Below are 25,402 nucleotides of genomic sequence, written 5' to 3'. Positions count from 1 at the left end.
ATCTTCTCCTCTATTTGGTTTTCCTTTTCTTTATTTTCTCTCTTTTCCATCTCTTATTTTATTTTATTTTACCTTTTTACAAATTCATAATTATAAATTAAAGATAAAATTAAATTTAGATATTGTAAATAAACAAATACAAAACTTAATAAAATAAAACATGGTAAAAATTTAAAATGCAGAAATATTAATAATTTAAAATATAGAGAAATTAATTACTAAGCGAAATTTAAAATAGCTATTAGGCCCAAATTAATGGAATTTTGACGATACGGTAAATCACAAAGGTTCGGAGTGTTACAGATTGTGTGTTCCTAACGATAATGATCTAAAGAGAGAGATTCTAGAGGAAGCACATAGTTTTAGACTTACCATGATTCAACCACAATGTACCAAAATATACAGTCCAGTTACTGGTGGAATAAAATGAAACAAGACTTCGCAGAGGTTATTGTCAAAGATGTCTCATATGCTAACAAGTCAAGGTGGAAACATCAATAAACAAGTTCCATAATGATATATTCTCACTTCCACTATGGTATCAATGACCAGGTGGACTACTCAGCCTTTATTGATACCATAATGGAAGTGAGAACATGTCATTATGGACTTCGAGGTGGGATTGCCAAAAAGCTGGTCAGGTCATGATGCAATATGAGTGATAATAGACCGATTGATGATGTCATCTCATTTTCTTGCAATAAAAACTATCGACCCCCTAGATGAGCTGGCTAAAGGATATATCAAAGAGATTGTCAGACTCCATGGGATTCCAGTTTCAATAGTTACAAATATACTCGATTTTACATCATGATTTTGGAAAAAAATTTAGCAGGCTCTAGGCATGAAATTGTCTTTCAGTAGAACTTTTCACCTATAGATAGACGACTAATAAAAGAGGACCATCTAGACACTAGAAGATATATTACAAGCGTGTGTAATAGAATTTGGAAAAAAGTGAGACGATCACTTGCCACTAATAGAGTTTGCGTCCAGCATCAGAATGACTCATTGTGAAGTATTTTACGGTAGACCGTGTAGATCACCAATCTGCTAAGATCAGATTAAGGAAAAAAGTTCATTAGTCCAAACTTAGTGGAAAAGAACACAGTGAAAATATTAGTGATAAGGAAAAACCTTCATACTGTACAAAGTAAATAGAAGAGTTAACTATATAACAAAAAGAGGGACCTAGTGTAACAACCCCGAAAATTTCAAATGAAATAACTATAAATATAGTGCGGAAGCAAAATAAATAATTAGGGTTTACATTCCTTACACAGTAACTGAAAGTACCAAATAGGGCTTACCAGAATAACCCTTCTAAAAGAACAATTAATAACCAAGGAAATAAATTAAAATTAAATGACTGAACGTCCTACTCGCAATCCTCTTGTGGATCAGACTCTGGATTCTGGTCCTTTTGCTATGAAACGGTTAATGAAAGAATGAGCTACAGTAGCTTAGTAAGAATATCACACTACTCACTGACACATAAATGAATGTTGGAAGAAATCATAAAAACAACTAATAGAGCTCTTAATTAAACAAAATCATTTATCATAGATAAAATTATTTACCACCCACTTACCGTAGCGAGATTTTCAAAAACAACCTATAGAGACAATAACAGATCACATATTATAATTTCATATGCAATCAGTTCGGACAATAATTTTCTATTTTATCAGCCTACTGGTATCTATAGGGGTTCATAGGAATGTCCCCACAACGCATGAACCCTTTCCTTTAACATTTTTAATTAACAGGTCATCCTTATACCCCGTCTGGTATGAGCACCAAATTACTAAATCTCGATACTCCATCCGGTATGAGGGTGAAACAGACCATCCCCATACCCCATCTGGTATGAGCGCCAAATTATCAAATCTCGATACCCTGTCTGATTATGAGGCAACGTTCACGGTAGGGTTTTCTATGTACCCGGTCCGTCCACTATCTCCTATAATATCCAGTAAGGCTGATGTTCATCCATACGCTTAATCAAACAGTTTTCCGACTTCCTTTAATTTTTAGCTACTCAATTCAACCATAACTACATAAAGCAAGTAATACATGTGTTCAAACTATAAGGTCAATCAATCAGATATTATCATGCATTCAAACTGTAAAATAAATCAACAGAATCAACAGTGAATAATTTTCGGTTCTACCTCCATCACTACCTGTAATTAATCATGGATATTTCTAAACTATCCAAAACACCGTATTATTATTATTAATTAGACTTCAATTATATAACAGAAAATAAAGTGAGAAATTCTTACACAAATTGATGCCTAAAATGCTAAACTTGTTGGTTGCGTCTACTGACGGTCCCTAGATTCCCTGAATTTTTCTTCGGGGATTAAAACGCGTCTCAAGTACCTAGAAATATCTCAAAAAATCCAAAATTAGTCTTAAAATCCCTTTTTAGCCAATTCCAGAATTTTGACACGGCAGCTCCGCCGTGCTCCGGTGATGCACTGCCGCCAGCGATGGCGGTTTGCCTTAGGTCGACTGTTTTCTGCCGGTTTTGTATCAATTCTTGCAAGAAAACACGTTAAGGGCCTCGGTTGGCCCAAAAAAATTAAAAATACCAAAACTCATCGGCGCAGGGGTTCTCCGGTGCGGCGGCTCCACCGATTCACCTTTGCGATTGAGTGATTTGCTTCGGTCAACCTATAGAGAAGGAAACAGTGATTATAATGGTGGAAGAATTACACAGATAGGGAATCGGAAAGGGTCTCATCGGAGGCGGTTTTGTAATTCTCTGCGGCGGTTCGCCTGGCTTTGCTAGCGATTTTTGGCCAATCTGCTGGTCCTTTTGCTCTAATTTGACCATGAGGGTGTTTAAAATCGAATTTCAAGCAAATTTTTTTTTTTTTACCTATTTTGGTGGTTAGAAGTGGCTCTAGTGCGGCGGCGGCGGCGGCGGTCGGCTTCCTTCTCGGCAGCTGAGTCTGGCGACTAGGGTTAGGGTTTGGTGTAAAGAGAGTTATTTATATCCGTCCCCTTTTAATCTGAACTGTCCATCGCATTTGATCTGGATCGTCCGATCGTGATTAAATAGGAAGTGAATCTGAAACGTTCATCGCAATTTAATATGAACCGTCCAATCGCGTTTAAATAGGAAGTGGATCTGAACTGTCCGTGCGCACGGGAATGAATTTGGACCGTCCGATCGCGAGCACGCGGTCGCCAATGTGACCTCTCGCGTGACACCGTGTCAGCATCCCTTGCCACGCGGCGTGCTCCTGTTCATCGGGGCTACTGACTGGGCGTACTATGTGGTACAACTTATTTAAATTGCATTTTGACCTCTGATTTTCGATTTTTCTTTCAAAAACACCATCAAAACCTAAATTTTCACCCATTTTTTCTAAAATTGTTTTCAATTTCATCTTCCAATTAATTTTCTTCATTTTTTCCATTAAAATAAAATAAATAAAAATAAAAATATATTTATATATTAATTTTAATTATATTAAAATTAATTAATTAAGGGTATTACACCTAGAATTTGATGTACGCAACCATGTATTCTTGAGAGTATCACGAAAGAAAGGCCACATGAGATTTGGGAAGAAAGGGAAGTTAAGCTCTTGTTTCATTGTAAAAGTTCTTGTTTCATTGTAACTTTTGAGATATTTGAAAGAGTTGGTACAATTGCCTACAAGTTAGTATTACCACAAGAATTATTTAGAGTTCATGATATCTTTCACATGTATACTAGATAAATATCATCTTGATCCATCACATGTTCTCCAATATGAGCCACTTCTATTATAAAAGAACCTGACTTATAAAAAAGTGCTCGTACACATATTGGATCAAAGAGACAAGGTGTCGATGATCAAAATGATATTGTTAGTTATATTCTTATATCAATACACCATCACAAGAAGAGGCTACATAAAGCTAAATACCTCCAATTACTTTGAAAATATATAACAAATTCGTGGGATTAAATTTTTTTAAGGGAAGAGATTGTAAGGACCTAGGCACAATAATTTCTTGGAGTCCAAAATTAAATTCAATATATAAAATTGTATACAATTTTGATAAAAAAATAAATCACAAAATTTATTTCAAAAAAAAAACTTCGAGAGAATATTAATTTAATGATAATTTAATTTAACCTCGAAAAATCAAAAGCCCATCTGGGCCGAAACCGAAGAACAATTCAGTGTAGCCTTAATCTAAACCCAGTCCGTCCATAGCAGTCCAAACTCAACTTTCCTTTTGCACAGTGCACAGAGGAGAAAAAGGAAACTTCACGCCGGAGGGAGAATGAGCTCCGGAGCCCGAAGAAAAGCGTGAAACAGAGGAACAGAATCTGCTGCTGAGCTATAGAAGGCACCTGGAACACGAGATTCACGGAAGCAAGAAGAGGACCCGTGGCAGGACGGGAAGATTCTGTTTCTACAAGGTGTGAACGGAGCTGGGGTTTCGAGGTGGAAAAAGGGAAACACTCTGGATAGAGGGGGGAAGTTTTCTGGACTACGAAAAAAGGAGGAGGGTTGAAAAACGGAGAAGAGACTGACAGAGGGAGGTGAGTATGTTAGAGGGTTCTTATCGGATTTTCGAGGAGTGAATTTCTCGGGAAAACAGAAAAAAAAGAGGGAGAAAAGGGGTGTCTTTCTGGTTTCTTTTGGAGTACGGTAAGGTAAAAAAGAGGGGAAGAAAGTTTCAGGGGCTCTTGGTTTTCGGGAAAAAGAGAAGAAGAGTTCTCGGGACTGTTTCAAGTGAAAACCAAAGAGATTTTTTACTAGAATTAAGAAAGCTAAGAAAGGGAAGTGAGAACTGGAAGAGAAAAGGGACGAGATGTGAGCCCAGAGAAGAGAGAGAAAGCTAAGGAGGAGGTGGAAAGACCGAGTGAGGCTAGAGGGTAGAAAGCGTGAGCAGAAGGAGACCGGTTTTGGTACTCGTTCTAAACCCTTCACTAAATTATTAAAAACAGAAACTCGGATTTACTTTTAGAATTTTTAGGGTGATTAGAATGAAAGTATTTTATGCATTTGACTTAAGATATTGAGGACTTATATCTATTTTGAAATGGAAAGTTAAGGTTCATTTTCTCTGTGGATTTCCTTCCTTTTTAGCTGCTTTATCATTGCTTGCAATGTTTCAACGTCCCAGTTGATTGTTTTTGCCATAAATATGTTTTATTTGAACATCTTTCTATCTTGCTTTTTGATTTGAATGAGTTTTATTTTTGTTATGATGGTTTAGTTAAATTAGCATGCTAGATTTTCTTACATCATGGATAGTTTTTGATAAGTAGCTTAAGTTTGATTGTGGAATGGACTTTTCATATATGAAGCTGTTATATGCTTCTTGTTATATTACAATCTAGCATGCATCAGTGAACATAATTGATGAAAAAATAGACTAAATCTGTGAAGATTGAGACAGATCTAGTGTGCGAGTCATGCGACCGAGTGGGAGAAAATGAGAGAAAAGAGAAAGTCAAAGAGTAAGGAGAAATGCGGAAAAGTTCATTCTTTACATTAATTAGGGTACGTATACAAAAATAACTGCACAACTTTACAAAAATAATATTACAGCCCTTCTATTTCCAACAAAACCACAAAAATTACCTTCATATACTCTAATATCTCTCCCTCAAGCTGGAGTATATAAATCCTGTATACCCAGCTTGGGCACAAGAGCTTGAAACTTTGAAATAGAAAGTGACTTGGTGAAACAGTCAGCTAGCTGATGAGATGAAGAAACAGAGGGCAAATGAATGATACCTTCCGCAACTTTCTGCCAAATGAGATGACAATCAATTTCTATATGTTCTGTCCGCTCATGGAAAACCGAATTTTCAGCAATTTTAATTGCTGACAGATTATCACAAAAGACCACAGCTGGATGAAGATCCACAAGCAGATCAGCACGCAGAAGCCGGAACCACTGTAGCTTACAACTGACTGCAGCAAGAGCCCTGTACTCAGCTTCAGAGGAAGACCGGAATATAGTTGATTGTTTTTTGGTTTTCCAGGAAACAAAAGCATCAGTAAAACACGAAAACCAGTAATAGATTTCTGTGAATCACAATCAGAATCGTTAACGCCTTTCAATTTCAAAGTATTCATGTTTCTCAATGTGTATGCTATTGCCCGGAATAAAAATTACCTGTCCATGATGCTTTCAGCGAATCTGGCCAATATTCGGTGGCTGTCAACAGACATCTTAATGACTGGGAGTTGGCTGAATATGAGAACTTCTTGCACTTAATGGCTAGCATTCACTTAGTGGATAGGAAAGACACACTTAGATGGAAACTGCCAAAAACTGCAGATTCTCTGTCGGCTCTTTCTACAGACATCTAGCTAATAGTAATGGCTGGACAATAGTTTATTCCTCTACAAGGCCATTTGGAAGGCTAATTCCCCTCTAGAATTGCTTTCTTTGCATGGGAGGTGGCCAAGGATTGTATCTTGACTTTTGATAATTTGATGAGAAGAGGAGGATTTTGGTTAATAGATGTTTGCTTTGTATGAGCAACGTTGAGAGTTGTAATCATATTTTGCTTTGGTGCCCCTTCTCCTACAACTTATGGACACTTGTTTACAGCTTGATGGGAATTAATTGGGTGATTGTGGGCTCTATTAGCAATGAACTTTTGGCTTGGGAGGGCCTTGCTCTGAATAATCAAAAGGCCTGTCTTATCCCATTAACCATTTTATGAGTTGTTTGGAAAGAGAGAAACAATTGGGATTTTGAGGGAAGAGAAGACACTTTTATAAATATGAAAGATAGGTGGCTGCATTGTTTTGGCTCCATCCTTTTGGGTCATAACTTGCATACTCTTGACGATATCGAAACAATTGTAGATATGCTCATTGATATGAAAAATCATTTTGTACATGGGTGGTACCCCCTTGGTGCCATTTACTAATACATATTCTCACCTTTATCTAAAAAAAAAAAGCCTCTCCATTTCAAAGAATTCTGAGCTGGATAAGACAAACCTTGCATAGGTGTACCTTTCAAGTATCTTAAAATTCGATGAGCAGCCTGTAAATGTGTCAGTGAACATAATCGATGCAAAAATAGACTAAATCTGTGAAGATTGAGACAGATCTAGTGTGTCAATCGTGTGACTGAGTGAGAGAAAATGAAGAGAGAAGAGAAAGTCGAAGAGTCTGAAGAAATGCAGAAAAGTTCTTTCTTCACATTAATTGAGGGTATTTATTCATGGAAAGAATATGCATTTACAAAATAACCCCGCAACTTTACAAAAATAACAGCCCTTCTATTCACAACAAAACTACGAAAATTACCTTCGTATACTCTAATATGTTATGTTAGAGTATGTAATTTTACATAGTTGATGGGTTGATTCTGTAAATACTTGTAAATGTGGGGTAGTTTTAGAATTATCAATAAATTAAATCCCTAGGTATAAATACTGTAAGCACGCAGAGTTTCATATCGGTCGTCGTTTTTCCCAATCTTCCTAAACACAGTTTTTTTTTGGTTCTCTCTTCTCTCTCGAGAAGCTTCTCACGAAGCGTCTGCGTGCTGCTCAATCTTGATCGATTCTCTTTGATTCTTTCATCATTTTTCCTCTGTTCATATTAGTTTTACAGACTCTAATATGATATCAGAGCTTATGCAGTGATTCTAGTCAATCCCTGAACAGTTGATCAAACCCTAGCTTTCGCTCTCGGAGTCTTTCGTTCAGATTTCAAAGTCTTCCGCACAGATTTCGGTATGGATGCATCTGCCTACTTAGAGTTTTTATACATAGGATTTAATTTATGGATAATTATAAACTACCCCACATTTACAAGTATTTACAGAATTGACCCATCAACTATGTAAAATTACATACTCTAATGTGTTAATATTGGATGTATTGGATGAGCATGCTGGATTGATAAAAGTACTATCCCAGTTGCTCATGATTGTAGTTATTGATGTTATTCTTTGCCTCCGTTTATGGTTTTTGTCCTGGTTTACCGAATATGAATTTGAACTAATTTAGTTGCATTCAGAGGATTATTCTTAATAGGTTTCTTGGATTAGTAGCAACCAGAATAGGATAATCAGTTAAAGGAAGCATTGAAGGACTTGAAGAAAATTCAATGTATTTACTTGTAATTTTTTATTTTCATGTATGCTAATTCCCCATCCTGCATGATTTGTGAATATTTTAATTTGTGGATTGAATTATGTATCTACGGCACTTACAAACATGCACCACATTTAGGATTTTACATTAATGTTGCATGCTAATTAAATCAATAATTAGCCTACATCACTAAATAGGTGTCGTACATTTTAGGTTTTCTGGATTTGCTGAAAGGAGATTCATTACTGCAAGGTAACTTGGGATCATGCATGTCTTGGAGGGTGTTTGCTAAGCATCGAATCAGTATCACCCTTGAAGATTTCTAATCTTTGTGTTTATTTGATTTACTTGATGCCGTTTCTCCTTTATATAAGTTTATCATGCTTTCTACTCATTGTGTCATTCTCACAGGGAATCTAATAGCTTCTATGAAGTGTATAGTAGTTAAATTATATTGTCCTATGATTTGTCTCTGTGTTTTCCATATGCACAGGACTTGTCTGTTGGCTTTGCCCCAGATTCTCCAGAATGAGGCATGGTAAAGATGAAGCATGTAGTAACGAGCCAGTATGTATTTTCAAACTCAGTTGAGACTTGGTCTTGTCAATCTCTCTTTACCCCTCTGATACTTCTTTTGCTGTTTCTCTAAATATCACTGATTATATTTTTGTTTGCTAAGAGCTAAATCTTTTGTCTTCCATCTGCTTACATGAACAGGCCATTGACTTGATTTCAGCAGTGAAGGAGTTACATGGGCGTAGCTCTCAGGAGCTTAATAGGTTACTTAGAGAAACTGAGAATTTTACCATTCATTATATTGCTGGAAAAGGTTCATCAATAAAGGTATAGTTTAGGGTGTAGTTTTGCTATTCTTTTCTTACTTTAGATTTTCTAATGTCCTTTTACTGACATTTTTTGTCTCAAATTCTGTTATTTTTCAGATTGATGTCGAAAAACTTGCAGGCTTTCTTCCTCTGCATCTTATTGCTGTGGTTATGTCTTCCGACAGAGATGAAACCATGTTCAAGCATTTATTATCTGGCATTCGGCTTTTGCATTCTCTGTCTGATCTAGCACCCCGCCATAGTAAACTTGAGCAGGTTCCTTTTCAGTAATTATAAATTAGTTTCTATAGTTTTCTCTATCTGTTTTCTTGTGCAATGGGGAGTGACCTGCTTGATTTACATCTAATTGTATGATTGAGTTGGGACTGCAATTTTAATGGCCTGTTGTAATCCTTTTTGGTGGAACTAATTGTAGGACTTTACTTTATAAAATCTTGTGGTATTAGTTCTCATACTACAAGTGAAATGGGATGATAATGGCATAGCAAAATGCATTCTAGGGTCAACTATCTAAATCTATATGAATGCTATAGCAGCACCATTTAATGATCAAACAAGCTTTCATTTTTCAAAATTTCCAGAATCCTGGTCTTTTCTTCTTATTGCTTTCTTTAAATTTTGGCATCCTCTCTTTTTTACTGTGTGGTAAGTGTATTATTATTCATTTTACTCTTTCAAGATCCATCTCTTAGAACTGTGTGCTTTCTTCTGCCTTCCTCTAACTTTAGTCTATTCTCAAAGCTTTGGAAATGATATACCAGAGGAACCAAATTTTCTTTTAACTCCCTTTTGTTTCCTCACTTCTCGATGATACATTTGCAGATTTTGTTAGATGATGTAAAAGTATCAGAGCAGGTGCTTGATCTGGTGTTCTATTTGCTAATTGTCCTGGGTGGTTACAGACAGGTTTTTCCTAATTGTCTCTTCAACTATACTTTCCGTTTTCATTATATTCATTCATATTTGTTCTCTTAATACAGGAACATCATTGTTCAAGTGCTCTTCCCCTTCTACGTTCGGCACTAACAGCAGGCAGTCTATATCTGCTAACTGGATGTATATCCTCACAGTGGCAAAATATTGTTCAAGTATTACTTGCACACCCGAAGGTACAGCTAACCTCTCGTGATCTTTCGAGATGGTTCAATAAAAATGGATGGGTTGTATAAATTTCAAACCACATGGAATTTTTTGCTGTTGGTCATTCATAACAACGGCTTCAAACTCATCTACTAATGAGCTCTGCAGGCCAAATTATCTGTCTCTTTATATAGCTAGCTGATTCTAAACCTTCTGTTACAGGTTGACATATTTATGGATGTTGCTTTTGGAGCTGTTCACACAGTTATCAGGTCTCTCCAGAGCAAGCTGTCAGCTAGCCATACTGATCATTGCACGGAGCTGAATTTGGCTGGTGAACATGTGGTTAACTACCTTTGTCAGCAAGGCGAGGCCTCTTTGCAGTGTCTTCTTGCGATGTGCCAGCAAAAAGTTTTTCGGGAGCGCCTTGTTAAAAATAAGGTCTTCAAAGTAGAGTTCTGTTTATCTATTTGTTTAAAATGAGATGATATTTTTATACGGTTTGTGTTTCAAAGTGTATCTTAGTGATCATGATATATGGTAATTAGGTCTTAGATAATTATTTAATTTGCAGACAGGGCACATGCTGTATATGGTGTGCTGTTTGTGTTATGTGTTGCATTTGTGTGCGTTCAGCAGGAGAAAATTAGGGAGAGACAGATCAGAGTTATGCTGAGGCTGGAAGTTGTATTTGTGTGTGTTTAATAGGAGAAAAATTAGGGAGAAACAGATGAGAATTATGCTGATTATGGAAGTAACGTCCAGAATAACTGCTCCTCCTCTGTTAAAAACCTATATTGTTTCTGTTTACAGCTTGTGCAAGGAAACTTATATTCAAGTTGTGTATTTTCTGACTTTAGAGATTCTAGGTTTTTCTCTTAACAAGCCTTAATTTACTTCAAAGTAAATTTAGGTAGGGAAACACAAGAACACTCAAAACTTTCTGAAGGCTTTCGTGTTAATCGTTCCATAACTAGTGAAGCTTGTGATGTTTATCTATAAATTTGGTGACAACGTATGGTTTAGTTTTTGGCCAGACTTGCCATAATGTCTAGCTGGATTTAGCAATGTTGTTAAACTTGTATATGATGCCCAAACAAGGCAGAATCTTTATGATATTGGAGATTTTGATGCTAAAGTTTATCTAGAGAAAGAATGCATATGTATTTTAGGAACCATGAATGGACATATAAGTATCATGTATTTGTTGATATTTGGAAATAGACTTCCTACCTGCAGTCCATTCAAAATTCTGAGTCCTGTTGACTGATTCTTTTATGTTATCTGGTAAACTATTACATTTTGTTAATGTACAATGACTAACAATGTTTTTTTACTCTCTCAGGAGCTATGTGGAAACGGTGGTGTCCTTTTTCTGGCACAGTCAATCTTAAAGTTAAGCATACCACCAAAATTTATAGAATCTCCCATTCTGGTGGCTGCTGTGTCAAGGCTGAAAGCTAAAATACTGTCAATTGTAAGTCCAAGTGATGGAAATCTATTATTAATTATTCTTGGAGGCTTACAGAGCTTCTTACCTTCCCATGAATGAGCACACATTTCTTGTTTTTGCAGTTATTGCATTTGTTTGAAGCAGAAAGTGTTTCTTACCTTGATGAGGTTGCCTCCTCAGGAAGCCTGGATTTGGCAAAGTCTGTTGCAGCAGAGGTTAGTTTAATGGTGTTTCCTTTTCTGATTTTACTGAAAGGGAGTGAGAAAGGTATTATTTCTCTTGGATGATTCCAGATCCTTGTTCAGTTGTTGGTTCGTTCTCTTGAGAAAAGCTAATGACACCTATCAAGTTTGCTGTTGTTTGTTTATCTTGTTTTCATCCCCAGTTTCCTTTCTTCTTTCAGTGGTCCTAGTGGTCAAATTTACTGTTGTTTGTTTATCTTGGTTTTAGAATGAACTGCTATGACCAATCGAGTTCACTTCTCCTCTGGGCTCATTTACATAATTATCAATTTACGTCAGAGATCCTTCAGCTGTGGTATTGACTTGTAGTTTACAAACAGCTCGTGTAATAAATAATTGCCAACTCTCTAAAGTTCCACATTATTGGTCCTCTGTTGTTGTGCATTTCTTATTATTATAATGCCTGAGGTAATAACTTTTGGTTTTTTTTTTTTTTTTTTTTTTGAGATGAAGTAATAACTTTTGGTTTAGAAACCGCCTGTTCAAAATAATTGCCAATTTTGTATGGCTCTGCATGATTGTCCCTTTGTTGTCATATATTATCGTTTCCCTTTTCATTTATGAAGTTTGCTTTTAATTCATTGTGTTTCCTATTAATACAATTATCGTGATGTAGGTTCTTGAATTACTGAAGACTGCGCTTAGTAAAAATCCCAACCATCTTCAGACTTCTGACAGGACCTACTCTATGGGGCTTTTGCAACTCAATGCTTTGCGTTTGGTTGACATCTTGTCAGATGATTCAAACTTCAGATCTTACGTTACAGTGCATTTTGTAAGCTATTATTTTGGTACTTTAGTGGCTAAATTCTTTTTTTTTTTTTTTGTTGAAAGAACTATAGGTTGAGAAGAGAATATATTTTGAAGAGTAATTCTCTGTTGTTAGGCTTCCCTGAACGATGTTGTACATATTTTTCAATTTATAGAAGATACAAACAGTTAAACTAGGAAAGAGTTATAATAAATTTATTTTAAGAGCACTCTTAATTCAAAATAGTTGATTAATCAATATTAGAACTAATATTCTATAGAGAGTAGGAAAATAAATGCCATAATCTTCTACTTTCCAACAGTATCAAGAAATAAATTTCACTATCTTCTACTTTTCAACATTCCCCCTCAAGTTGGCTTGAAGATATCTTCCATAGCTAATGTGCCAATTAATTTGTCAAATTGCTTCTTATGTAGCTCTTTTGTAAGAATGTAATTGAAATGTTCTGCTCTTGGAATATATAGCATGCAAATCAATCCGCTATCTATTTTTTTCTCTAATGAAATGTTTATCCACTTCTGCATGCTTTGTTCTATCATGTAGAACTGGATTTAAGTCATGTTTGCTGCCTTATTATCACAGTACACCTTCATAGGCCAGGAGTCAAAAATCTTGAATTCTTCGGACACTATCTTGATCCATACTGCTTCATAGATTCCATGAGTGACTGATCTAGATTCTGCTTTTGCACTACTTCTTGCTATTACATTTTTTTTGCTTCACTAAATAACAAGGTTTCCTCCAACAAAACGACAATACCTAGATGTAGATCTCATATCAGTTACACGTCCAATTTAGTCTGCATCTGCATAGACTTCAATCTGTAGTAGTCCACATTTCTTAAACAATAGACCATTTCCAAGAGTTCCCTTCAAGTATCTTAGGATTCTGTAAGCTACTTAAAATGTTCTAGTCCAGGTGAATGGATAAATTGACTAATCATGTGTTGATTTTGGAGAGGAAAAATATTAACTTTATTTCTCGCACATTTTATGTTGTTACACTTAAGATATTTATAAAATTCCTTACTTACTGATAGAGAAATTTTTATTTTAATAAAATTCTAATTATATAAAATAATTATTCTCATAAAATTCTAGTTACAGCATAGTAATAAATTAAAATAATTAAATAATAAAATATAATAGTTAACACCCCCCACTCAAGTTGGTGTAGGGATATCACACATGTTCAACTTGTAAATTAAGTTCTAAATAGTCATCCTATAGTTTATCCGTGGCAAAGGTTGCTCGAAAAGCACTGCAAACTAGAACTAGATCTGTTAGGCAACGGTTCAAAACGGTTCGAGCCGGTTCAAAACGGCTCAACCCAGCTCAAAACGGCTTGGCTGGGCTCAAAAACAGTTCGAGCTCGGTTCAAAAAAGGCTTGGGCTCCAATGGAGTACTACACGAGCTCTCACATGCTGCCACGTGCCGCCAGACACCCTGTCACTGGACCACCACATGACGCCAACACACTACCTCCGGAAACCGCACGTGCCGCCGTGAACTCACTAGAACACCACAGAACAATGCGACTCGTCAGATCCGATAAGATCTGCCATGCACACTACTCCGCCTTATCGCCGTGTTGTGCGTAAAGGATTGGTTGGCACGGATTCGTCTTCTCGGGCGTCGGAGCAATCTAGCGCAGATCTGGTCATGCACTGATTGGATCTGTTTAGATTTGGAAATGCCACCGCATAGAGACTAGATCGTTTAGTCTGTTCGTCTTCTCCGGTGTCTGTTCAAATCCCGACCAGATGCATTTGATCTTCTAACCACCACGCTAAGCTTCTTCTTCAAGGACATACGCAGATTTTGGTTTTTCGACAACGTCGGGGTCGGGAGGTGGCCGATGGTGAGTCTCCGATACTATCTAGGTTGGTTATGAGAGTAGATCTAGATAATTGGGTACCAATCTAGTCTATTGTGTTATTTTAAGATTTGAAGAAAATTTTGAAATTAAACCTCTAAAATAGTTTTATTTGATTCTGATACCATATTGATTTTGGAGAGAAAAAATATTAATTTTATTTCTTATACTTTTTATGTTGTTAGATTTGGAGTATTTATAAAATTTTTAATCTATTGATAGAAAAAATTTTAATAAAATTCTAATTATATGAGATAATTTTTCTTATAAAATATTAATTGCATCATAATAATAAATTAAAATAATTAAATAATAAAATGTGGTAATAACACCGTGCTTACTGCACAGACTAAATTAAGTTGTGTATGAGACAGATAAATATGTTTTCCTTGACGAATCTTTTGTACTGGTCTTTGTTCACCACATGGTCCAATTTGGCAGCTTATAGCTTTGTATTAACCTCAGTTGGTGTTATTGGTGTTATTGGTGTTTCAACTACTTCACACCCAAGTGTGCCTCTTTCACCAAGTAAACCAAAGACATTTCAAAGAAAATATTTGCATTGATTAATAAATATTCCTTGCTTCAATCTTGCAGATTCTGTTCCAAGACTTAGGTGCACCTAGTTCCTTGGTCTCGAAACTATCTGCCAGTTTATCTTTTAGGTTTTTGAGCTAGGTTGATTCTCCTATCAAGATTTTATTACCTGCATAAACAATTAAGAAAACAATTCTACCTTCAGGTGAATATGTATGAAACATAGTGTGATTGGCTTGAGTCTGACAGTTTCCATGTTTCTGTACAAATTTGCTAAAGCATTGAAACTATGCTTTAGGGCTGTTTAGGGGCTTCTTTTATTTGCAAACTTTGTTAGAACCATATCTTTTTTCAAAATCAGGTGGTAGCTCCATAAAGACGTCCTCTTCCAAATCTCCATTATTTTTGACATTTTTTATACCCAGTTGGTATGGAGTTCATAGCCATTAACAATAATTTATGGATTCAATTTATCTTGGCAATTGAAGCCGAAGTTTCCTGTTTTTTTTTTCTTTTTTTAAATAAAAAGAATAATATTAAATACAAGCACATTATTTCGAAAAAAAAAATTAAATACAAGCACTAAGGAGGTACCACTCATGTACAAAATTATTTACAAATCAGTAAGTATGTCTGTAACATTCCCAAAATCCTCAATGGTATGAATAGGGTACCCAAAAACATAGAACCCAAATACTGTAACCATCTGTCCTTAGTCTTAGAGAACTCTTCTCCCCCCCCCCCCCCCCTCCTTCCTCTTTCAAGAGGTCTATTATTTCTCTCTTTCTAAATCACCTAAAACAAAGTAAGCAGTATAAGACCCACAATTTTCTTCCCCTTACTAATTCCCTCCCATGCGCAAATATCATTATTTATTGATCCGGCAATAACCCTGCTAGTCCCCAATGATCCATACACCATAGTCCATAACTTATAAATAGTAGGGCATCATAATATAATATGATTATAGGATTCCGCTTCTCTCTTACAAAGGTAGCATCTATATACTATAATTCTTCCCCTTCTCATTAGTATATCAATGGTCAATATACACTCTCTTCCACTCTCTCATGCGGAAAAAGCAATTCTTGGAGGAGCATTTACCTCCTATATCTGCTTAAAAGGAAACCTGGCTACACTTGTAGCTTCATTTCCTACCAAGTGATTGTACTAGGACTTAACAATGAACTCTCCCTTGAGTTTTCATTCTGATTGATCATTATTGCCATTAAGATTGACCAATGAAAGTAATTGTAGCAGCACCTCAAATTCATCAACCTCCTAATCATTAAGGTTTCTTATCATGTTCACATCCCACTCTATTTCCTCCTACCTCTCTGTATGCCTCCCTAACAGTAATATCCTTGAACCGAGCTTCAACAAAGATTCGAGGGAATTGCTCTTTAAAGATTCCCCCTCCAGTCCACGCGTCCCTGCAAAACAAAAATGTGGTTTCCTCTCGCTACTTTACAGCTAATACACTCCTGGGATTTTATCTTCCCATGCTGATTCTCCTCTACATTCCCACTCCATGGGGTCTCACCATCACTCTAAAGAACCATGATCAATAGTCCCAAATTTAGTATCAATCGTCTCCACTACAGTCTACTATTCTCTTTTATGTACCTCCAGAGTCATTTTCCTTGTAGAGCTAAATTCATCTGTATAAAGGATCTCAAACCCGAATCCCCTGTGATAAAGGTTTTTTTATCTCCCCCACTTCGCCAAATGATACCTCCTCTTACCCTCCGATTTTACCTGCACTGAATAGTCTCCAATTTCTTTGTCACTTTTGCATTTATTTCATAGGTCAGCAAGGCCCTTTGCGATGATCTTACCTTTATCTAGCCACACTTTCATCAGCCTTGCATTAACAGACACCTATTTGCAATCTTCGATTTTCTTGTCTTTTGGCAAATCAATTATCCCCCAAGTTTCCTGAGAGCATTCATCTTCTCAAGCACTACTACCTTCCACTTCAGATCCCTTAGTGTTTCCTGAATATTTCTAGGCTCAAATATCTGTGAGATTTTTGACATAAATTTTCTATGATTCTCATACATTTGTTGTATTTGATATATTTGGCAATAGGATATTTTCTGCAAGCCAGGATTCCTTTTCTTAAAGCCATAGGCATGTCGAGTTTTGAAATGAGAGAAATTGAGGTAGGAGCTACAATTAAAATTTGAATGGGTGAACCTGAAATATTTTAGGAACCATCACTGGGGGATGGAGTTGATTCTATACCTGGATAATAGCTAGGTCTTTATTTCTTTCATGAGTTAATTTTTCTAGTATAAACCATAAGCTTAGAATGAAGGTTATTATGATCCTTTTGTAGTATTTCCCTGCTGATGTAGATACGCCTATATTTGACTCTTCTTGACTCGGATCCTCATTTTTTCTTTGTTCAAGTTTTCTTTATTTCCAACAATGTGATAGTCATAAGATGAAGTTTCAAGGATTGAATTAGATAGCGGAATAGACACATCCTGAAAATTATTTTCGCCTAATTTCTCCCATTGAAGAGATTTTTGGTTCAAATGAGGGGTCTTCTCTAGAAAAGAGACATTCATGCTAATATGGGCTTTCTTGGTGATAGGCTTTCTTCTAGGATGTTCACTGGCACATTGTCTATGCTCTCTTGTTGATAACTTTTTGGATCTAAATTGGGTTATCAACGACATAGTCAGAGAGCAGTTTTGAGCATGGAGAGACATCCGAAGAGATAAGTAGAAAGTTAGGCTTATCCCTTTGGCTACCATTTGGGTAATTTGGAAAGAAAGGAACACGGTGAAATAAAAACAACACCTGCAGATTACATCATTACTTTTTCCTTGTTTTTCCCCTTCTTTGATGTATCTTATCAAAAAATGTTATTTTGGAACTGATGTTCCTAATGACATACAAACCAATTGGGACTATTTTAAGAAATATCAGCATCCAAATGAATAGTGGTGATTTGGACAAAGTGAGACTTGGAGTTGGAGTGGATTTAATTGTCTTTTGACAAGGTTGCAACATGGGAGGATAGTGGGACAGTGGCTAATTCAGAGGTAATGTCAGTCATGGTGTTTTTAGGGATTGCTTTAGCTGAGACTGTCAGGGAGAAAACATGGGAATGAGCAGAAAACTGAAGAGAGAAAAAAAGAATTAGCTTGTATTTTCCAGCTCTAATACCATATATACTGAGAGAATGAAAGAGACAGAATATATAAATGAAGAGTGATTCTTTGTTATTAAGCTTCCCTGAACAGTACTTTACATATTGCCAATTAAGCTAGGAAAGAACATACATTTCTTTTAAGAGCATTCCTAGTTTCAAATAGTTGAATAATCAATACATACATGTAATACTCTAAAGAGATTCAGGAAATTAATGGCATAATTTTCTACTTCCAACAGAATCAAGAAATAAATGCCAAAGCCTTCTGCTTTCGACAAGAACTCTAGTGGCTAAATTCTTCCATTGATCACTTAACATATTTGCGAAATTATTGCATTAACTTTCTGAGACTGCAGTATCAATGATAATTCTGAATATTTTAGAGGCTAAAATTACTGATTTTCTGGAAAACAAGGGATCCAGAATATATATTTATTTTTTAAACATGCATGATTTGCAAAGTTGGTGCTGGATTGAATTGTGCTGTGGATAAGATAGCATAAAGATATTTTCTAATTATTCCTTTAGGGCATCTATCATGAAGGGATCAGTGATTATGAATTTTTGTGTTTTCTGACAGACTGAAGTTCTCAGTGCTATATTTTCATTATCTCATGGAGATTTCTTGTCCATGTGGTGCTCTGGGAATCTCCCTGTCAAGGAAGAAGATGCTACCTTGGAATATGATTCCTTTGCAGCAACTGGATGGATTTTGGATTTATTTTCTTCATCAGACCGAGCAAATTCATCAACTTTAGAATTTAATTTAACTCCCAGTAATATGTCACAGTCTTCCTATGTACATCAGAGAACATCATTATTTATTAAAATAATTGCAAATCTCCATTGTTTCGTTCCCAATATCTGTGAAGGTGAACCCTTTTAAATATTTTGGAAATTTGTAAAATGAGCTTGAATTATATCTATAATTGTCTACTTAAGTTAATGTCTTTTTTCTACTCTACAGAGCAGGAGAGAAATCTCTTCCTTCACAAGTTTATAGGTTGTTTGAGAATGGATCCATCGGAGGTGTTACCTAGTTTTTCATTTACCTCCAGTGCACAGAGAGCCTCTATTGTATGCAGGAACCTTCGTGAGTATCTATTATCGATGAATTTTGCATTGAATCAATTGTATATCTCTTCCTGCTTTATTTTGATAAATGAAGATGAATGCATTTGTTTTTATCTTTAGGATTAACTTATATTTGCAGGTTCGCTGTTAAGCCACGCAGAATCTTTGATCCCTACTTTTTTGAATGAGGATGATTTGCAGCTTTTGAGGTGATATGACCTTAAATCTTTCATTTAGTGTTTTTGTTGAAGATTACTGTAGAAATTATAATTTATTTTATTTTTTAGTTTGAATTCAAATAAAATTTATTTTTAATTAGATTTAAAACATGTTTATTTTTTAAACATCATGTTATTAATGAGAATTTATTTTTTAGAAGATTTGGTTAATGTTTGTTTTTTAAGTTATGAAAAATTATTTTTAGAAAATTTGAATTCGATGTAAGTTTATTTAAAAACACTTTAAGTTGTTAATTTTAAAGCGAAATCAATGGAAATTTAAGTTTTCTCTACCTAAAAAAATCTAAACAGTTTCCTTGATTTTTTAAAGAATTGCCTAGAATGTTTCAATAGTTCTTTCTGTAATTTCTCTTGGACGAGTTTGGAAGTGGAAATCTGTTGTCTTTTTTGGAAGAGTTTTTTAATTTTTTGTTGGCTGTGGATATGTTTCATACCTATAAAATCTAACTAATTACTGGGGAAATAAATATTTGAAGCAATTGATATTACTGAGGTCGAGGATATTTGAGAACTTTACGATTAACCATCATCATATATATATATCTATGTATATATATTTCTTCTTTTTATCTTCCTTCTATAATTCTAATAGATTATAAAAGTTAACCACAAAGTGGTTCTAGAGTGTTACCTCAAAGATAGAAGATTTTCCTACTGGTTTTATTTGCAAATTATATCTCAAACTAGTTAAAAGAACGAATTTGACTGATATCGTCAGGGCAATATGTATTAGGCTGGATACAACTAAGAGGAGAGAGATGTATGCAGTGCTGTTTTAACAAAATTATGAAGGGAGATAAGCTTATGATCAACAGTAGGAAGTTCCTAAAGTTCATCAACTTGGGATCCATTAGTAAATAATAGGAAAAACTAAAGTAAGGAAGATGTGAATCATCGACTTAAATGAAATGCAAAAGTACAACTAGAACATTTTGGCTGTAAAATACTATTCAAGCTAATGGAAAGGTTTCTAAGAAACCAATGTATGAATAGCTATGACGTAGGATAGAAAAGTGTTATCCATGAAGAAGCAACATTTACAAAAATATATTGCAGCTGAATTGTAACGACAAGGTGAATATTTAGGGTCCTTTGGAAGATGAAATGAAGAGCTCATTCGTGAAAAGATTAATAGAATACCAGGAGAATATAAACTAAGATGCTGTATCTTACTTAATTTTGAAGTTGTGCACACTGGCCCAAGGACACATCAATACTTATACATGATTTGATTCAAGTAGGTAGTCTAAGAAAGACAAGACTAAGATTTACATGGATTGAGGTAGTTCTGAAAATTTGGAAGGAAAAAGGATTTACATTGGGACTGCATCCTTGCAATGTGATAAACCCTATCTAATTCCAGTTGATACACATCCTTATCGTTGAGTTTTTGCACATTTAACAAATTATTGATATGTTTGGATCTCAAATCACAAACGGAGTTCATATATGCTCAGTATGATGGTGTCCCTGTTATGTCTTAACTAAAAGGGAAGCCGACAAAAAGCATGATGAGATGCAATGCTTCAATGGTCTATATGCTAAATCATAGGACTAAATTGAACATACTTTAGTTAGTAATATATTCATATTCTTCTAAATTGAATAAAGAATTACTTAATTCACTTTTTTGTCATTTACATCCTTGCATATAAACATGTGCAATTCATTTGCTAAGCGAAGAACTCAAGAAAAGGCGATAAATTGCAATATTATCTGTTTTAGTGGGATGTAAATAAATTATGAAAGTGTCTGTTTTAATGAGTCGCACACTGGTTAATTTATCAGGCTTTTCTTGTAGGATTTTCTTTGACCAATTACAATCATTGATTGATTCTGCTGAAGGTGAAGGAACTCAAATTCAAGTAAAACTCTTCTATCCTTATACAAAATTGAATTATTTTCATCTTAATATTCCACATTTATGTTATTTTCCCTAGTATTATATAATTTGTTAACAATGCTGCTGGAACAACTTCAGGAGAGCAAATATGAGGGTTCTGTTTCCTGGGAGAAGTTCTCTAAACTCAATATTGGCAATCATTATCAGGTTAACCTTTATTTATTTTACTTACAGTTCATATTTCATGGCCATGTTTCTAAGTTTATCCTGTATTTAGATTCTTTTTGGGTCTGAAAGTTTACCTGATACACCACCCTTGTCAGTGGCGATAAACTTTTGTAATTGGCTGCAGATCAAGTTTTGAAAGTTCTTGAGTGGACAAGATGGGGTAAATATAATTCAAGTCATAAACTTCGCCTTTGCAGTAGCAATATGTATATCTTGATATGCACATTTGTATTGTATGGTCTATTTGTAAAATGCCTGATCTGACATCTATTGGCAAATTTTGTAGTTAGCTTGCTGTTTGTCTTTCTGTCTTCTAATTTGATATATTTTTAAGCCATCCTGTTAACCTGACTGGTAAATTTTAATTTCCGGTAGGATGCTCAAAGTACCGGTGGGTGCTCCTCATCTGTTCAGAGAAAAGAACCTCCAAATCAAAATAATCGGAATGCTAATCTAAAAGAGGAAATTTCAGAGAGTTCTGCTTTCCCAGAAGAAAACCAGATTGGTATTAGAAGCAACCAAATGGAAGTAGGCAATGATGTCACAAAGCAAGAGAGAAGAGAATATAAAGATAGATGTGGTGCATCTGGAGTTTCAAGAGAGAATGATAGAGATGTTCAAAATGTTGAAACTAGTGGTTCGGACACAAGCTGTACAAGAGGAAAGAATTCTGTTGATCGAATTGTTAATGGTGAGTTTCCCAAATTGAAGGAGCATTTTAAAGAAGGTGGGTTTGGGGGAGTTCAAGAGGATGAAAAGGTTGAAACTGTCCAGGATGACAAGCAACGGAGGAAAAGGAAGCGCACTATAATGAATGATGAACAGATTATGTTGATGGAGAGGGCCCTTTTGGATGAGCCTGATATGCAGCGCAATACAGCTTCTATACAAGCATGGGCAGATGAGTTGAGTCACCATGTATGTAGACAGCAGGTTTGTGAGTTTACGGAAGTTTGTTACCTCTATGAACACTGACTGTTTGCCTTTCTTGCCTATTTTATGATTTTCAGGGTTCAGAAGTTACATCATCACAGCTGCGGAACTGGTGAGCAGGCTGTCTCTTTTCATAGTCGTTAAGGGTTCTTTTTCTCTTTCCAGAAAGGATAGCATTTAAATATTTAGGTTTTACTTGCTGAGTAGTAAGTTGCTCGCAATGGGCTGTTACTCACCAAAAATTTGTTTGTGTATCCTTCATAATTCCACTTCTTTGAACTTCAGTTTGCAAGTTTTGCTTTATGAAAACTCACTTTTTGATGATTTAAACATCTTATATACGATAAACAGGCTCAATAACCGGAAAGCCAGGCTAGCTCGTGCCAGTAAGGATGTTCGTCCAGCTCCTGAGATTGACAACACTTTTCCAAGTAAGCAAACTGCACGAGGGCGACAGAGCTTAAGTGAATCACCTAGCAGTCCTGGTGATGACAATCTCTCATTAAATCCGACAAATACAAAAGGTATCAATACTCGAAGCTCGTCTAGAATGGGCCCTCATGAAATGTCTGAGGTAATGACACAGTACGGGAACAACTCTGCACCAGAATTTGTCCAGTGCAAGCCAGGTCAGTACTTTGTGCTCGTCGATGGGCAAGGAGAAGAGATTGCTAGAGGGAAGGTACACCAAGTGCAAGGTAAATGGTATGGAAGGAGCTTAGAAGAATCAGAGACTTGCATTGTGGATATCCTGGAGCTGAAGGCTGATAGAAGATTGGGGCTTCCTTATCCTTCAGAGGACACAGGTACGAATTTTGAGGAGGCCGAAATGAAGATTGGGGTAATGAGAGTGATGTGGGATTTGAACAAAATATATGTGTTACAGTCTCAATAATGTTCAGCTTTCGTTAGTCTGGACTGTTCTAGAAATTTTTGTTAGCTGAAAAGTGAACTGTGAATATAGCCAGCCTAGTTTCAGAAAAATTTTAGACACCAATTAGCAAAAGGATCAAATTCTCTCTCTATTCTCGTATAAGAACTTGCATTTGTGTCGCTATCCCTTTCTATGCACATGAGATTATGCCTGCTGGTCCATGGACAGATCAACTATACATGCTGGAAATTCTTCGGTTACCTTTTCTTTTTCTTCATCAGTTTTTCTTTTGTTTAATCATCTACCTTTTCAGTTACTTCATATTCTTCCTAATCAGTTTTTCTTCATCAGTTACGTCCTCTTTTCAATTTCTTCATTGGGTCTTATTCTGTGCCTTTTTTAAAAAAAAAAAAGTAAAAGAATGGAAATTTAAATAAATAGGGAAATTAACTCGTTCTCTTAACCCATTTAAAAAGGAAAATTAACTTGTTCTCTTACCCTATTTAAACTTATTCTAGCCAAAGGCTAAAATTAAAACAAACCCAACTCAGATCATTTCTAAACTCAACCCAAGACAAATGTCCTATTTGTCAAAGCCGAAATTGAGGGGGAGGAAAAGAACTTTCAGAATGCCCAAGTTTGTGTAGATAAACAAGCAGAACCAAAAATACATAGTGAAGACCCAAGCTTTTTGTGAGGGAATTTCTTTTAAGAAGAAGAAACAGGGGATTCTGGCTAGAGTCTTGAAGGAGATTTTTGGAGGAGGAGAAGATGGCTAGAGTATTGAGAACTAACCTCATGTTCCAAGCTCGAATCTTGATGACTAACCATATTTTTTAGTGAATTATCATTTTTAGGCAAGTTTTCATAATCTAAAGTAGTAGAATTACTCCCACTATCTCTTTCATTTGGTGGAATATCACTATCCTTGATGACTTGGTAGGTTCTCAATACCTCCATCTCATTAATAGATAGTTCACATCCTCTTGTAACTCATATAGTTCGAGATTTTATTTTATTTCACCAATTTTTAGAAACTCATCCTCAAGAAAATCAACATTACGGGAGTTAATTTCAGTCATGTCACCATTTGGGTGTTCTCCAATTATTACATATCCTTTTGAATATTCGGGATATCTGATGAACACTATCTTAATTGCTCTTGGACCTATTTTTTGTGTTTGTGGATTGGGTTATGCATATAGGCTATCAACCCCTAAGGACGTAAATGATCTAAAAGTGAGAAAGTATCTATCAACCCCTAAGGATGTAGATACACATGCCTATATCGTGAATAGTCATCTATAAAAGTGAAAAAGTATATAGCACCATGATGTGTTTTAATATTTAAAGGCCTATAAATATCATAATGAATTAATTATAAGGGACTTGACACCCATGAAGCTTTATCAAAAAGGCTTCTTACTCGCCTTACTAGCTAAGCATGACTCACATTTAAGCAACTCAACCTTAGTAAGCTAGTCCAAAAGACATTCTTTACCCAGTCTACTCATTCGATCTTGGTTAATATGGCCAAGTCTAGCATGTCACTTAACATATTTAGAATCACAATCAAAGTGAGAAACATAAAAAAACATAGAACTATTATATATATTATCATCTAAGTCAAGAATAAAAAAAATTATTTCTTAAAGACCTATGGCCAAATACATCGTCATGATATAAAATGCCTAAAGTACCAGGTTTAAAGTTTTTTTAAAAAAAAACTCGAGCTCAACAAGGAAACAACTGAAAGTAAACAACATCGCACCTCAGGTGCATAGAAAACATCATGAAGGAGTAAAGTATTTTCTCTATGTAGCTTGAGCTGGTATGTTTTGATTCCAACAATATCTTTTTCATTGTCATTGCCCAATACAATAGTTTGCGAATCTATCAAGACATGATGGTAGTCCATGAATCTATCTTGATCTTGAACTACATGTTTGCTTGTTCTCGTGTCTATAATCCGATTAAGAAAAGAATTAGCAACTAATGCAAGAGAACAAAGAAATAAATCAAGGGGCAAAATAGAAAAAGGTACATTCTTCAGCTCGGAATAATCAAAGCGAAGTGACCCTTGTTGTCGTAGTTATAGCACTTCATACACGTTATATTTTTCTCTCTATGGCCCTTAATCTTATGTTGTTT

The 25,402-nt window shown here is 35.5% G+C and overlaps 1 protein-coding gene across 3 annotated transcripts; it reads left to right on the top strand.

Annotated features, from left to right (window-relative positions):
• Window positions 1-4,217: 4,217 nt before the first annotated feature.
• On the top strand, window positions 4,218-23,434 carry LOC110813913 (sequence-specific DNA binding transcription factor ATNDX). 3 transcript variants are annotated; one of them, XM_022041191.2, is made up of 19 exons: window positions 4,218-4,924; window positions 8,303-8,341; window positions 8,583-8,656; window positions 8,807-8,932; window positions 9,031-9,189; window positions 9,757-9,840; window positions 9,915-10,043; window positions 10,237-10,464; window positions 11,360-11,491; window positions 11,590-11,682; window positions 12,326-12,484; window positions 18,641-18,932; window positions 19,028-19,153; window positions 19,274-19,343; window positions 21,175-21,238; window positions 21,355-21,423; window positions 21,820-22,362; window positions 22,455-22,489; window positions 22,729-23,434. In XM_022041191.2, the coding sequence occupies exons 3-19, from the start codon at window positions 8,618-8,620 to the stop codon at window positions 23,270-23,272; spliced, it is 2,892 nt and encodes a 963-aa protein (XP_021896883.2). In that variant the 5' UTR covers window positions 4,218-4,924; window positions 8,303-8,341; window positions 8,583-8,617; the 3' UTR covers window positions 23,273-23,434. The 3 variants fall into 3 exon arrangements, with proteins under 3 accessions (XP_021896883.2, XP_021896884.2, XP_021896885.2); XM_022041193.2 differs by having other exon boundaries at window positions 4,219-4,924; window positions 10,237-10,455; XM_022041192.2 differs by lacking the exon at window positions 8,303-8,341.
• The last annotated feature ends 1,968 nt before the right edge of the window (window positions 23,435-25,402 follow it).

Source organism: Carica papaya, chromosome 6, assembly GCF_054855325.1.
Source record: "Carica papaya isolate Zhongbai chromosome 6, ASM5485532v1, whole genome shotgun sequence".
NCBI lineage: Eukaryota > Viridiplantae > Streptophyta > Magnoliopsida > Brassicales > Caricaceae > Carica > Carica papaya.
The sequence above is the reverse complement of the archived record's forward strand: the minus strand, read 5'-3'. Positions and strand labels throughout refer to the sequence as shown.